Source organism: Diabrotica undecimpunctata, chromosome 5, assembly GCF_040954645.1.
Source record: "Diabrotica undecimpunctata isolate CICGRU chromosome 5, icDiaUnde3, whole genome shotgun sequence".
Classification (NCBI taxonomy): domain Eukaryota; kingdom Metazoa; phylum Arthropoda; class Insecta; order Coleoptera; family Chrysomelidae; genus Diabrotica; species Diabrotica undecimpunctata.
Genome location: NC_092807.1, coordinates 128,852,263 through 128,865,654, shown reverse-complemented (window position 1 = coordinate 128,865,654; position 13,392 = coordinate 128,852,263). Strand labels below are relative to the sequence as shown.

The following is a 13,392-nucleotide window of genomic DNA, read 5'->3' as shown; positions in this document are numbered from 1 at the left end:
AACAGTTTTAAAACCACCATAGGCGTAGATATATTATTTGTACATATTCCAAACTTTTGGACATGTGTGTATATATTATGTTCTGTTATGATTTAGAGCATTTTTTCGTATTTAAAATTTTATGCAAGTTCCCTATTGAGATTAAATCTATATTTGACACAATTGTGAAGTTCTGCATGTTACTAACTCTAGTTAGCATCTGACCTGGATTGAAAACTTTATCCTCTAGTTTTTTGTTATTACTACTTCCACTTTAAGAACATATCTCCCCTTATTTAGACTTTAGACTATTTTTAGATGAGCTACTATGATTTGTATGCATTCAACATCAAGTGATACGAGCCCAGACGTATATGAATTGAACTAAAACCTGAAGACAGGCTAAAAGTATCTCCGAAAAGTTTAACCTGAAAATATCAGCACTAAAAACAAAGTCTCCCATTATTGCTAGGAGACATGTTTAAAGTACATGATATTGTCAAATGGGGACGCCAAAGAAGACAAGAATGAAACCAACAATTTAACAGAACGGGAAGACAGACTTGCCCGAATAGTAAGCGATGAAAAACCAGAAGGTAAAAGACCACAAGCTTAACCCCCTAACAGATGGGGAGATAGCCAGCAGTCAACATCGCAAATACTGCTAAATCAGACCGGAAACAACAGGCTTTAAGGCCTAACATACGAACAAGAGGATCAGCTTTCCCGAGCAGTATACCTTCTGATCTGCCACTTGCATTTCTTCAGAATCTGGCCATCCCATGATTTCTGTATGCATTATCTTCATCTCCTGTATTGCATTGTATATTTTTCCTGCTTTGTATAAGATTTTGACATTCCAGGTGCAGAACTTGATATTCTTTCTGCACTTTAATTTAATATCTTTTGATGAACTAAAACTCTCTTCCCCGGAGATCCGATCGGAGGACATACTCCAAAAATTAATATAGTATTGAGCATTGCCATGATTGATTTATTAGCGCGCGTCACTATGGATCTTTAATGGGATGTTTGCCCTACTTCTGCTTCCCCATCCTTATGCCGTTAACCAAATCTTTAGTTCATCCGACTTTGGGACCGATTTCACATCTTTAGGAAAAAAGGGAGCACTACAACTTACCAACTCATTCACCCGAAGTATTTGGTCCGTAAGTGGGTGATTGCTTATACCGGCAATCATTCGGTGAGTGTCTCGCCACGCTGATAAAACAGATTGGCGAGTGGAAAAAAAAACATTAAAGTATGTGGGTGAGTAGAGGCACAAGTTAAGCAGTTTGTGTCATCATGAAGATATCATTTAGCATAACTGAACAATATTACGATAAATAGGTAGAAGAAATAAAATAAGACTTACTCACAATCAATTTAATTTTACTACCAAAACAACCGGTTTCGCTTTCTGCACTTTGCAAAGTATCTTCAGGTCAAACGGTACAAAGTAAATTAAATTCTGCCTGTACAAGAATTATTAGTTCATTATTCGGGAAACATAGTTCAAACTATCCTGCATTGCTGATGATGGGTGATCTTCGGTTTTTTATTGTAACTGTTTGATAATTAGCGGGGAAGTTTCTTGAGGAGAGAGATGTTCTTCTTCTTAAAGTGCCTATCCGTTCCGGATGTTGGCGATCATCACGGCTATCTTTACTTTGTTTATTGCAGCGCGGAACAGTTCAGTGGTAGTCGTATTATACCACTTTCGTAAATTTTGAAGCCAGGAAATGCGTCTTCTTCCCGGTCCTCTCTTACCATTTACTTTCCCTTGGAGAATCAGCTGGAGAAGGCCGTAACGTTCTTGATTTCTCATTACATGTCCTAGATATTCCAACTTTTTAGTTTTGACGGTCATGAGAATTTCTCATTCTTTCCCCATTCTACGCAGGACCTCCACATTAGTAACTCTGTCAACCCAGAATATACGTAAGATGCGCCTATAACACCACATTTCGAAAGCTTCGAGCCGATTCATAGATGCAACAGTCAGTGTCCATGCTTCCATTCCGTAGAGCAGAACTGTGAATATGTAGCAGTTCAATAGACGGCATTTTGTTTTTAATGATATGTCTCGACTGTTGAAAATAGTTCTCATTCTAACGAATGCTGCTTTTGCTTTTATTATTCGCTGTTTAATTTCTGTTGAGTGGTCCCATTGGCTATTTAAATTGGTGCCTAGATGTGTATATTGCTCGACTCTTTCGATATTCTGTTGGTTGATTGTAAGTTGAGCGTTTAGTATTGGTTTTTTACTAATTGTCATAAATTTGGTTTTCTTTATGTTAAGAGCTAGTTCGTATCTGTTGCTGACTTCTGTTATGCGATTTGTTAATATCTGTAAGTCATTCAGATTATCGGCAAAAACTATAGTGTCATCTGCATATCTAATGTTATTCAACCATTCACCGTTTATTAGTATTCCTTTCGCACAACCGTCTAAAGCTTCCTTAAATACCCATTCAGAATAAATATTGAACACAATGGAGACAAAATACAGCCCTGTCGTACTCCACGTTCTATTGCAATTTTATCAGTTAACTGGTCTTCTATTTTGATTTTGGCCGTTTGATTGTAGTAAATGTTTCTGATAATTCTAAGATCTTTGTTGTCAATTCCAATTTCTTGCATTAGAGTTATTAATTTGTCATGTTTTACTCTGTCAGATGCCTTCTGGTAATCTATAAAGCATACGTATATGTCACAATTCACATCCCTGCATCTCTGAAATAGCACCTGTACAGCAAAAAGGGCCTCCCGTGTTCCCAGAGCATCACGAAATCCGAATTGTGTTCTTGTTAGTTGTTCCTCACATTTTGTATATATTCTTTTGTGGATGACCTTTAGAAATGTTTTAAGTAAATGGCTCATAAGGCTTATAATTCTATAGTCTTCGCACTTTCTCGCATTGGGTTTTTTTGGAAGATTTATAAAAGTTGACACTAACCACTCTTGGGGAACCACGCCCGTATCATATATACTGTTAAATATATTTGTCAACCATTTTATGCTATCATAGTCCATAAGTTTTAAGAATTCTGAGTGAAAATTATCAGGGCCTACTGCTTTACCATCTTTGGTGCTTTTGATGGCATATTTTACTTCTTCGACTGTAAATGGTGGTCCAGATTCGCAATTGGTGTTTGTTGTAATACCAGTGTTACTTAGTATATCTTCAAAATTTTTTTTCACGTATTTGATCCGAATTTCTCTTTTATGCTCTATTTCCAGTACTATGTTTCCCTGATTATCTGTCAGGAATCCAGTGTTCTTGTGTTTATATAAGCCTGCCGCTTCTTTAATCTTTTTATGGAGGTTAAATGAATCATGTTTTTGTTGTAATGACTCTATCTCTGTACACTTCGAGCTAAACCAATTTTCTTTTGCTATTTTAATAGCTCTTTTTATTTCGTTATTTATGTTGTTGTAGTAATTCTTATTATCTTTAGCGTTTCTTCTGGAAAGATGTTAACAAATGAAATGGGAATAAGGTATGTGTGATTGTTTGTTAAATGAAAGTGATGTTTTATATTATTTAAATTATTAAAAGTTATTTATATTGATTCAAGAGATATATTTTAAAAATGTGTGTTAATTTATTGAACTTTTTAACAATAAAAGGACAGTTGTATGACAATGAATGAAATTAGATGTACGATTTTGTGGGTGTGCAATTTCTTTAACTTGTAATTATCAAATTTTTTAATAAAGTGAATTTGACCTCTTAAAATTTTAGTAGACAACAAGAAACTCAATTTTACCAGTTCCTCTCCTACAAAGTGATGTAGTGCCAATAAGTGTCCCATTTTAAAATTTAATGTCTGTTTTGTCTTTTTTAATTGTGTTCTGTTTGTCCCTAAGTGTCCCTTATTGTTTTAGTTTTAATAACTTTAACATATCTGACATCACAATTTTCTGCCAAGACAAAAATGAAATTCACTTTATCAAAAAATTTGGTTTTATTTTTATAAATAACTTTTAAATAATATAAAACATCACTTTCATTTAACAAACAATCATATATACCTTATTCCTATTTCATTTGTTAACATCTTCTCTCCCTCAAGAAACTTCCCCGCTAATTATCAAACAGTTACAATAAAAAACTGAAGATCACCCATCATCAGCAATAGAGGATAGTTTGAACAATGTTTCCCGAATCATTAACTAATAATTCATGTACCGGCATCATTTAATTAACTTTGCACCGTTTGACCTGAAGATGCTTTGCAAAGTGTAGAAAGCGAAATCGGTCATTTTGGTGGAAAAAATAAATTGACTGTAATGTATGCCCATTAAAATTTTGTAGATTTATTACTGAACATTTTTCTAAAAAAATTAGACAACGTCAAACAAGCTCCACAAAGTTAGGGTTCACCTAATTTTGTTGTACAGTGTATGTAAATTCTTTTTTTCCAAAATAACTAAATTAGGCACCCCCTAAATAACTTTAACAACGAAACTTAAGTGTCCTACATTTTTAATAAAATAAAATAATATAAACTGTTATAATTACCCTAATCCTCTGGTTCCACGCGGCCTTTCTGATTGAGTCGAAAAAGCACTGCTGGTAACTGACGCGACACTTTCCATATCGCTGTCAAAATCCACTAAGCCTAAAGGATCCCGTTCTCTTTCTTTTTCGGGTGAAAAGCATCTTCTGGTGTTGAATCTTGAATGATTGGCTAGATCACTGTCACTTAAACCACTATACCTCCTCTCCCAGCCAGATCCTGTACTTCTATAAGTATGCATATACCTAAAACAAATCAAAATTGAAATGTGCTATTTAATTCTATATTTTAAACTATTCTTATTCAAAATAATTTCTCAAATATTAGAAAAGAATAACGAAAATATTCTTAATCAACGAATGTAGGCTTTCTTTGCCTATATTTTGTAATTATGCATTGTTTTTTTATGGTTTAACCTACTTAAATAAAAAGAAGAACGCAATTATAGTTCATTTGAAAATGATTGATAGCACAAATTTTATTGCACGTAAAATAAACCCCAATATAACATAATACAACAGTGACGTAGATTTTCTAAAATAAAATATTCAGCATTGTTCTAAAAATTTTTAAACGTACCAATAGATTTCAATTATTGTCTTAAATTTTGTAGTCATTTTAATCAACAAATAATATAAGGTACGTTATCTGTACAGGTACAAAATATCTACAATTTCCAAAAAGGAGAGGGTCAATTTATAAGCCCTCAACTTTTTTAGAAATGATTAAAATTTCCAAATGGCAAAACGTATTTTGCAGATTGTGAACTATTTTAGTTAAGATTATCAGGTTGTGTTTGTTAAGTCCTGTGATTGTAATATGCAGAATTTTTAGTTCTATAAGTGATATTAATAAGTGATCTTGTGTAGTAAAAATGACACAAACATCTAATTTTACTCCTGTGAAATTAAAGTGTGATTTAACTGTGACAATGAAAAATTTTGTGTTAAATGTACGTGATGTTCTTCTACATAAATGATTATTTGGAGTATATGTTTCTAAGTGTTCAGATATAACTTGTGTTGGAAAAGTAACTATTTATAGACTTTTATACCAACGAGGGAAGCTTTAAAAGATCAAAAAGGAATTATCATAGGAGGAGAAATAATTAACAATATACGGTACGCCGACGATACTGTGATTCTAGCTGAAAACATCGACGATCTGCAGGAGCTAATCAATAGAGTTGACATGGAATGCACAAATTGGGGACTGTCGATAAATATCGATAAAACTAAATACATGATGACCAGTAAAGTGGATATCGGCGCAACCCAACTGATATTAAACCAACAACCGCTGCAGAGAGTTCAGAGATTCAAATATCTTGGATGTTGGATTACCCAAAATCTGGATCCATCCTTCGAAATTCGATGTAGAATTGAACAGGCAAGAAACTCATTTTTGATGTTACGTGTGGTCTGCACTTTTGTATGGATGTGAAACTTGGACTTTAAACGCCGATATCATGAATAAAATCGAGGCGTTTGAGATGTGGTTGTATCGAAGGATACTAAAAATTCCATGGACTAGCAGAACCAGAAACGAAGAAGTTCTTCGAAGAATGGGACATCAACGAACTCTATTAAATATTATTAAGAGGCGTAAACTAGAATATCTTGGACATATAATTAGAGGACCAAGATATGAGTTCCTTCGGCTAATTCTCAACGGTAAAATCAAAGGAAAGAAATGGATAGGACGGAAGAAACTCTCTTGGTTGAGGAATTTGCGACAGTGGACAGGTTTGACAGCGGACCAATTGCTACACGTAGCGCAAGACCGAGATCAGTATAACAATATTATAAGCATGGTAGTCGCCGACGTTCCGTAGGGATATGGCACTCTAAGAAGAGAAGAAACCAACGAAAAAGTGGAAGTATAACAGAAGCACCTAAAACGTCAACAGGAAGAAAACCCTTTCATATAGACGATACTGTGAAACAATCGATTAGAAGAAAAGTTCATTTATTTTATTTACAAAACAAAATTCCTACTGTAGATAAACTTTTAGGAGACATTGATGTACACGAATATTTGCCAAATATTAAAAGAGATAAATTGTAGAAAACTTTATATGAATTAGATAGCAAAAACATTTTTTATTTAGATGAAACATGGGTAAATGAAGGGCATTTTGTAAAAATAGCTTGGTAAGATAAACTGGTTACAAATGCTCGTCAGGCATTTATAGAGGGTTTGCCTACGGGCTTAAAATTTCTAAATCGTAAAGGTCGCCATGTAATTGGCTTGTTAGATTTTATTTTAAATTCTACTAACGACTACTTTGAAGAAATGACTGCTGATATTTTTGAGTTTTGAGGAATATTTCAGTTAAATGGACAATGCCGGTTACCATTCAAGATTAAAGGAACTATTACCTATCACTAAATAAAGAAAGGAAGAACTCTTGAATTGGCTAACAACCAAAAAAATAGCAGTGCCAGCAAAAGGTTTATTCAAAAAAAGGGTTACTGCAGCTATGCAAACAATATTCACCAAAATTTAAGTATAGTGTAGATGAAATAGCAAAAGAACATGGGGTTAAAGTGTTGCGATTATCACCTTATCATTGTGAACTTAACCCCATAAAACCTATCTGGGCTCAAATGAAGGGATATGTTGCGAGAAATAATACAACATTTAAACTTCAAGATGTTCGTCAACTATTATCTGACTTCATGTCAAAAATTTCAACTGACAATTGGCAAAAAGCTATAAGACGGGTCATAGCAAAGGAAGAACAATCTGGAAACTCGATATATGTTAATAGAGAAAAGAATATAACCAATTATCATTTATGTGTAAAATAAAGAAACTGATGATGATGATGATGCCTCCTTATCCGAAGAAGACAACTTATGTATTTAGATATGTAATTATATATAATTATATTACTAATTATAATTTTATATGAAGCTAGTACCCGAAATATATTTATTATTAAATTATAAGGAAATGTTCTAAACCAATGTTTAGTATTTTAATAAAAATTAATGTAGGTTAAAAATTAAGGTAATATTGAAATTCAGATAAGAAGTGGTATTTATTATTACGTTCTTTCTGAACAGACCAATCCTGTATTTAGACCTTTGCTATGAAATGTTTGCTATCAATAATTTTCAAATGTAATATAATATGTCCCACTTTCTGTAAATTGGCATCATTGTGAAAACAGTTCTATTCTTATATAGTCCAGTCGGGTTAAAGGAAAAAAAGGCCTAACCTTGCATGACGAGCTATCCCAAATTTTATTGTTCTAACTTTTAGGGGAGTCTTGAATTTAAATAAAAACCTTTTTTCCTCAATATCTCTGCCATTTTCAAAATTTTGAGAAAAATTCTGATTTCGACAGAGAACAAAATTGTATAAAATCTATAAAAATTTTTTCCATTCTTGTTTATGTACATTAAATAACTATGCTTCCTCCTTCTGTTATTTTCCCACTTAACTCGGAAAAATTGACAGCACGAAAAATTACAGGAAATCGCATTTGTAACAATTTCAATCCCTACCATTTTTGTCGAAAAGTCGTAAATGGCGGAGATATTGAGAAAAAACAGATCTGCTTTAAATTCAAGATGACATCTAACGCAACGGTGGGATTCAGTCCCGATTTTAAATTTACACTACTTTTAACCATTCTAGGTAAGAACAATAAAATTTGGAGTAGCTTGCCAGGGTCAAATGACATCACCACTAATAAACTTGCGTACTGCCGGTATGTGCCCATGGATTAGAGATATCCATTACCATAAAGTCGATTAAAAAGAAACAACACAAACAACAATAAAACAAAATATGATTGGAGTTACAAAGAGACAAGAAATATCGGAATAATGGGAAAAAAGTCAGAGAAGGTACCTACTAGCTAGATACAATGATAAGTTTGCCATTATGTAAGCTTGTTTCTCTAATGGCGGCTCTTATCTGTGGAACGAGGCCGTCTTTAGTCTTAAAGTTACTAAATGTATGGGTACAAACCCTTTAAATGTTATTTAATTAATATAAGATTACATGGTTTCTGATAATTATGCCGGATGTTAAAATTTTATGTAGATTCACTTCATAGTAATGTTAAACTTTCAACAAGGGTTACTGGCTCTAAAAGATGTAGTCTCTAAACGAACTCTAGCAGCAACGAAACGGACTTTAAGGACGCAATGACCATTTGGATTTTGTTTGGAAAGTTTATTATATTCAGAAAATGATTCACAACTAATCACAACCAACACTTTTTCACATATACCAAGATGGTTAACGTGCAAGGTTTATGATTTTGAAGATTTTAGATCGTTTAATCTACCGAAAATTCAGAACCTTAGCCTGGGTATTAGTTATACCCGATCTAACTCTTACAATTATGTCTGCAAAAGTAGGTGTTTGAACAATGTATCCTTCAAGTATTGACTTGTGGTGCAAAAACTTATATCATGGGTATGGCATGAAGCGAGACAAAGTGGTCGATGATGAGATTAACGCTAAGATATAAAGTTTCCAAGCCTTAGTATATGAGCCAGAAGTGGGATTAAAGTAAAAATAGTACGTATGAAGTGAAACTGGACTAGACAGGTGGCGAGAATAAATGAAGCTAAATTAAATTAGAAGCTAGGTCCAAACGCATAATGGAATAGTGTCTTAGATTTCAGATCTATAGAGGTAAGGGTAGACCTCTGACAAGTTGGTGGGTGTATGGTATAAAGAACTACACAAAACTGAATTTATACGGCACACAATCAGGAGCATTGTAGACAACTGACGGAGGCCAGGTAATAATAAAAACTATATGTAGTACGTCCAAGGTTATAGATTTCACAAGCTAATACTTAAGTGATATTTTTTTAATGATTATATTTTATTTTCAATGAAAAGCATAATTAGGATCATACAATAATCATAGTAGGATTTGTTTCTATAAGATAAAGTATCAGATTCCGTAACAAAAATTCATTTATTGACTATTTATCATTATTTTATAGAATAAATCCAAGTATATTAATTAGTTCAAATACAAAACCTATCTTCTTACCTCATCCTATTTCTGGTACTGATACTGGTCCCTTCCAAGTCCTGCGATACTCTCTCCTGTAGCGCTCTGGCGAGCGCTTGTGGCACTTGAGGGAGCTGGCGTTTTTTCGGCGAGCCGGTAGGTGTCGCTGTGGCACTTCGCGACTGAAACCGCGACATTTTGTACGTAGTAGGGGTATATTCGGTAAGGCGGACGTCCGGTGGCGAGAGCGATCGGTGGTCGGTAGCGGAACGTCGGGGTGATTTCGAACGGGAACGAGATAAATGGACGCTGGGAGAATCGCAAGGAGCCGCTGAATGGGATCGGTGACCAACCATTCCGGTCTAAAATAAATGTTAAAAATATTATAAAAATACAGCCATTCTTTAAAAGTAAATATACCTTTATTGGAACATTATTTAATCACACATTAAATTATAGCGATTTTTTTCATCGACATCAAACAATGTTAATTGTTCAAGAATTGATCATTACCGCTAGATAAACTTTATTTTTTTAACGCGTTATATTTAAAGTGCATTTAGTTTCACCGATTTGTATACAAAAATAAATTTTAATTGTTAGAGGGTACAAAATTAAAGAAAAATAAAAAGGTACCATACCTTTGACTCTATTTCTCGATTCCCATAACCAAAAAGAGTTAATTAGTGCAATTCTTAGACATCCTAGTTAAAAACAACATACCAAGTCACTCCTAAAAGCACACGAACTATCATTGATTAAATTTACTTAGTGAAAATTTAATTTAACTTGATGCATTTGTTCTTGTTAATATTATTATTACTAAACAAGGATGGTGAATATTCCCAATTGAAAAGATCATCATCATCCAGCCTTCATTTATCACGTCAACTGCTGGACATAAGCGTCCTTTAAACTCCTCCATTCTTCACGATTTTGTTGCTAATTTTTGGTGATACGCCTGATGTCGTCAGCCCAACGTGTAGGTGGTCTCCCTCTACTACATTTGTCTGCCCTTGGCCTCAAATTTATAATTTTGCTCGTCCATCGTGAGTCGTGCATTCTCGCTACATGACCTGCCCAGTGCCCAGTTCTATTTCAGTTCCGCTATGCGTTCTACAACATCAGCAATACTGGTCCTTCTTCGCTGATCTTCGTTTATTATTCGGTCCCGCAACATCGCTCTCAGCATAGACCGTTCCATTCGTCTCTGTGCCACTCTCAATTTCAAAGCCGTAGTCTTGGTTAGAGTCATAGTTTCCGCCCCATAGGTCATGATCGGTAATACTTCTTCTTCTTCTTAAAGTGCCTATCCGTTCCGGATGTTGGCGATCATCACGGCTATCTTTACTTTATTTATTGCAGCGCGGAACAGTTCAGTGGTAGTCGTGTTATACCACTTTCGTAAATTTTGAAGCCAGGAAATGCATCGGTAATACGCATTGGTCAAATACTTTTCTTTTGATGCTAGTTGGTATGTTGGCTCTAAGTGTGTCTTGCAGTTTTCCAAAGGCTGCCCATGTTAAAGTAATTCGTCTTTGGATTTTGCATGTTTGGTTATCCTTGCTGATTTTTATTTCATGGCCAAATACGTATATTTCTCCACCAGTTCTACCAGTTTGTCTTTAGTAGTTAAATGGTTATTGGGTACCATATTTGTCATAAACGTAGTTTTGGTCAAGTTCATTCTGAGGCCCATCTTCGAACATGCAAAGTTCAATTCACTTAACATATCTGTGGCTTCTCCTAAATTATCTGTGATAAGGACAATGTCATCTGCAAAATGGAGATGGATAAGCTTTTCGCCGTCTATTGTTACTCCTCTGTGGTTCCAATTGACCATCTTAAAGGCATACTCTAATACCGTTATGAATAATTTCGGTGACAATGTATTTTCTTGCCTTATCCCACGTTTTTTTTTAATTGGTCGGGTTTAATCGTGTATCTTAACAGTCATTTTTGTAAATATTGTAAATAAGTTCACTATATCTATGGTCAATCCTGCTGTCATTCATTGTTTTTATAAGGCTGTCTACTTCGATCGTGTTGAACGCTTTATGAAAATCTACGAAAGTGAGGACAAGAGGTTTGTTGTATTCTATAGATTTTTCAATGAGTGTCTTTACTGTATGGTGATGAGGTGATCATTGGTACCATAATTTGAAACTAATCCTGCCTGCTTCCTCGGTTGGTAGAAATCTAATTTTTTCTCCAATCTTGATGTTACTAACCCAGTGGAGAGCTTGTATATGTGGTTCAACTACTAATAGGTCTTTAATTTTCTAGGTCCGTTCTATCTCTTTTTTTATACAAAAGGATAGTCATAGCATTGTTCCATTCTTTGGACAACTCTCTTTGTTGCAAACATAAATTAAACAGTTTCCTCAATTTATTTAATAGCATATCTCCTCTCCCATTTACGATAGCTTCTATTAGAATTCCATCTTCTTTTGGGACTTTGATATTTTTCATTTTTCTTAATGCTTGTCGCATCTCATCTACCTTTATCTCTGGCATTAGTTTGGAACCTTAATTCATAATTTTTGAAATGGCTGTTTGTATTCCTGTTTGATCTTCTCGTTTACTTCCATATAATTCCTCGTAAAACTCTTCGACGACCTGTATTAACTCGTCTCTACGTGATATTATTTCATTTTGCCTGTTTCTTAATTTATGAATTTCGAATTTTCCATTCGTTATTCTCCTCTATAGTGCGTTTAATATTATCGGTTTTAAATTTCCTTAAACCTCTCCTGATTACCTTCGTAACCGTTTTGTACATTTCTCTTAGCTGTCTTCAGTCTTATCACTGCTATTTGTCTTCTTTGATCCAGCAGCCTTTCAGTATATGGACTTATTTTACTACCTCTTTTTTTTAGGATAGTGCACTTGGTGACTTTTTTGTAAGCAGTTTATAATGTAATTATTCAAGTCGTTAATATCGTTCTCGAAGGTTTCATGCAGTACTAGCCTATTATTGATATGTGCCTGATATTGGTTGATATCTAATTGGGGTGTCCAGATACCATGAGATTTATTTTAATTCATTATGTTCCTTTCTCTTTTTATGTTGATTTGGATTTTTCCTCGTATCATTCTGTGGTGACTGCTTGTGGTAAACTTGTTACCAGTACTGCTGAAAAGATACAGTTCAAAAAATGTTATTTGAAGAAACGTGGTTACTTTAAATTAATTGTCTAATGTATTTAAATAACATTACTTAAAATAGCAAGGTTTTTTTGTGTAATTGCACAAGCAGAATAATATTTATAGCTATTACTCCAGTCACTGTGGAGGAAAAAAAGTCAATACCTCTAAATTTTTTATAACTGAATCGATTTTGCTAAAAATTTGGAATTAGGCTTATCTTACCTCCCTCTTCAAAAGTTATATATGCGCTAGGTGAGCTTTTTATTTTTAAGGGGGAAATCACCCCTTATTGAAAATAATGAAAAAAATTTTTATTAAAGCATTTTATGGATTTAAGTCATGTTAAATTAAGTAATTGAAATATTGTTAATTATAATAATGGATATTGTGTACATTCTCAACCCTTAAATAATCTTAAAAACTACCCCTTTTAATAAAAATAATTGTAAAAAATCGTTTAACAGGTTCAAACTCTTTTGTAGGCATCAACCCTTAAAAACTACCCCCTATGTCAAAATATATAAAAAAATCTTTTTAAACAACTTCAAAAATTTTTAATGTACATTTATATTCAAAAATTCCTTTCTTAAGAATAAAATATTTTTTGATTGGTTGCTTATTTTCAACCCTTAAAAACCACCTCTATGCTGACGAAACACATTCCCCTTTGGTAAATGTCTAAATAAAAAAATTAAGTATACTCATAATGTTTTTATTATAAACATTATATATATATATATAATATAT

At 33.6% G+C, this 13,392-nt stretch overlaps 1 protein-coding gene across 1 annotated transcript in view; it reads right to left on the bottom strand.

Moving 5' to 3' along the window:
• Positions 1-13,392, bottom strand: part of Rim (Rab3 interacting molecule) — a 295,789-nt gene that overhangs the window by 82,715 nt on the left and 199,682 nt on the right. The window contains exons 11-12 of the mRNA XM_072532709.1: positions 9,535-9,857; positions 4,508-4,750 (exon numbers count right to left, since the gene is read on the bottom strand). Coding sequence (XP_072388810.1) covers positions 4,508-4,750; positions 9,535-9,857 — 566 coding nt within the window. The remainder of the gene's footprint in view (positions 1-4,507; positions 4,751-9,534; positions 9,858-13,392) is intronic.